This window comes from Malurus melanocephalus, unplaced genomic scaffold (assembly GCF_030028575.1).
Source record: "Malurus melanocephalus ecotype Western Australia unplaced genomic scaffold, MMel_1.1 scaffold_38, whole genome shotgun sequence".
Taxonomy (NCBI): domain Eukaryota; kingdom Metazoa; phylum Chordata; class Aves; order Passeriformes; family Maluridae; genus Malurus; species Malurus melanocephalus.
Genome location: NW_026623270.1, coordinates 2054647 through 2057086, shown reverse-complemented (window position 1 = coordinate 2057086; position 2440 = coordinate 2054647). Strand labels below are relative to the sequence as shown.

At 46.4% G+C, this 2440-nt stretch overlaps 1 protein-coding gene across 1 annotated transcript in view; it reads left to right on the top strand.

Moving 5' to 3' along the window:
* The first annotated feature begins 252 nt into the window (after positions 1–252).
* Positions 253–2440, top strand: part of SLC2A12 (solute carrier family 2 member 12) — a 31512-nt gene continuing 29324 nt past the window's right edge. Inside the window, exon 1 of the mRNA XM_057364406.1 lies at positions 253–594. Coding sequence (XP_057220389.1) covers positions 480–594 — 115 coding nt within the window. The 5' untranslated portion in view covers positions 253–479. The remainder of the gene's footprint in view (positions 595–2440) is intronic.

The following is a 2440-nucleotide window of genomic DNA, read 5'->3' as shown; positions in this document are numbered from 1 at the left end:
TGTGTGTGCTTAGTGCCCTAACTTCAGCTGACACAGCAAACACTTCAAACSCTCCCCTTCAGAGCGCCTTCTCTGCTAAAAACCTGCGTGTAAGAACACCAGAGAGGGGAGGAAAAGAGACACAGGCAGAGAGAGAGGCACCCTGTAAATGAATGGGTRAGGAATGTGCATCGAGCTGTGCATAGATGCCTGATGCCTCCAACCATTTGTTAAAAGGCAAAAGCAATGCTTCCGACAGACGGCCCTCCCCTCGCCTGCAATAGGCTCCCCAGAATAGCAACAGCCTGTGTCACCGCAAAGGGCAAAGCCTTCTGAAATAGCAACAAAGTTGTTCACAAACCACTTTGTGGCTTGCACTTGGTTTCAGCCAGCTCCAGTAACTTGTTGCCATGAGGAAAACAACCTGGCCTTAGCTGGCCGGCCGGGGGAGGATCACAGCCCTGTGAGGGGCTCCCGCCCAAGGTTCAAAGAGGGCAGTGATGGCACCTGGGCAGAGCACGGAGGAYCTCAGCCAGCAGAGCCAGACGATGAGAGCAGGGGAGGATGAGGAGAGCAGCCCGGGCAGCAGCCGCCCGCAGCTCCCGGCTGCAGCAGGTAAGGAGGCAGAGCTGAGTGCCAGCTGTGGCAATGCTCGGGGCTGGGGGACAACGGCCCCACAAAGCCAAGGGATCTCGGGACATGCCGGCTCAGCTTCTGAAAGTGCAAGAGGGGAACATATGAGTAAGGAAGGGGACTGACTGCCAGCTTGAATTTTGAATGAAGGTTTGAGTGATACTTTCCCTAAAACACCTCGGTTCTACTGCTCATGTAGGTGCTGTCTGTTGTGTAAATCCTTTTCCTTTATGAAGCTCAGCCATCTGGATGATMGGAGAACCTGCTGCCATCTAACAGCAGGGGTCTGGTCCTTGCACACTCAGGGGCAATTCAGCCCTTGTCCCTGAAGTGGGTGGAGGGAGTGCAGGCAAAGCACTGCACCTGCTCATGCAGGGTAGGGGGACARGGTCTCCCTCCTGCTTTTACTTCCTTAGCATTTGAGGAAGAAACAGGGCTGCTGTGCTGACACTCTCAAAAATCAACTGTAGCATTTCTTCTGCAGTTAGTTTTGAAGTGCAGAAACTGAATTTCATAGCTCTTCATCTTTGCTGTCCTACCCAGCCAGTTTTTCTCAGTTGCAGCATGGTTTTGAAACTTCAGACTCTTTCACAGATGATAACATGAAGGGGATAATTCCCCACAATCATGATCTTTCTCAGCCACARAACAGGACTGTACCCAAACAGGACTGCATGGTCATAAGCCAGAAATGACCATGTCYCAAGAATGTTTTGTTCACTGAGAGCTGAATGAACCGATCAATGCAGGAATGTTCAAATACCATGGGCACAAAAGCTTTACTGGAGTGTAATAGTGATCAGTCAAGCAATGTCTCCTGATACTGGAATCAGGGGTTAGCCAAGAACAGAAAGTCAGTAGGTGTGTAGACACATTTAACATTGCCTTAGGGATTGAGGAGAGCAGTGTAGATGGTTATAGGATAGGAATAAACAGATAGGAAAATTTTGCAGCACAAGGGCTAAGGCTAGAAGAGTATGTGCAAGTTACACACCTGGGCTTAAAAATTAAGGCAGTAACCTGAGGAGTTTATAATTACCTAGTTAGGAATTAAAAKAACTTGTTGATTCTTACTAGAAAYRAAYAAAACAAAACCCAAATGCCATTTAWTGTAATGAAGAGCCAGGCTGCCTGTTCACATAATAAAATTACATAGCAGAGCAGTAAGAGAGGACATAGCCATGGGGGTCTGTCCAGGCTTGCACTCCCCATCTTTCCATCATTGTCAGGGGGCTTTTGTTCATAAAGTTTGAATATTGTTTAAAAAGTACATTAATTTGTCTTATGCTSTACAAAGTAGACACTGCTTYCCACCACTGSAGGAGTTTAKRTGTGTGAAAATGTGTGGTCCATYAGTTCCCTYCCACCTTCCCTTTTAGTTCAATTTRCAAAATATTTGATTTGGGTTTGCCTTTCACTCACTGGAAGGAGTCCCCTTTGTCAAATGGTTTGTGATCCCACATGGCCCTGACACTATTTGTGGTTAAAGTTAATATTTTCTGGGATTTTCCAGCTCYGTTTGCAACATAGCTTTGTCCCAAAGCTACCATTTTTTTTCATCCCGTAGGATCTTGTTGGGTAACTRTTTTAGACCCCATGCCAGACTTCTAGAGGGACAGTTAGATCAGATGTAWCCTAGCTAATAGGAGACATCCACTTACTGATCTAAAGAAACCTCAGGTGTTGGAATAGAGCAACAGGGTGACATATCTCTCTATATCAGACAACTGCATGAGATAAAGTGTCTGTGGTAGTGCAGCAWAGATCATGATAACATGAAAAAGGGAGAATCACCTTTTATGAGAAGCAAACCTATGATTTCATTATG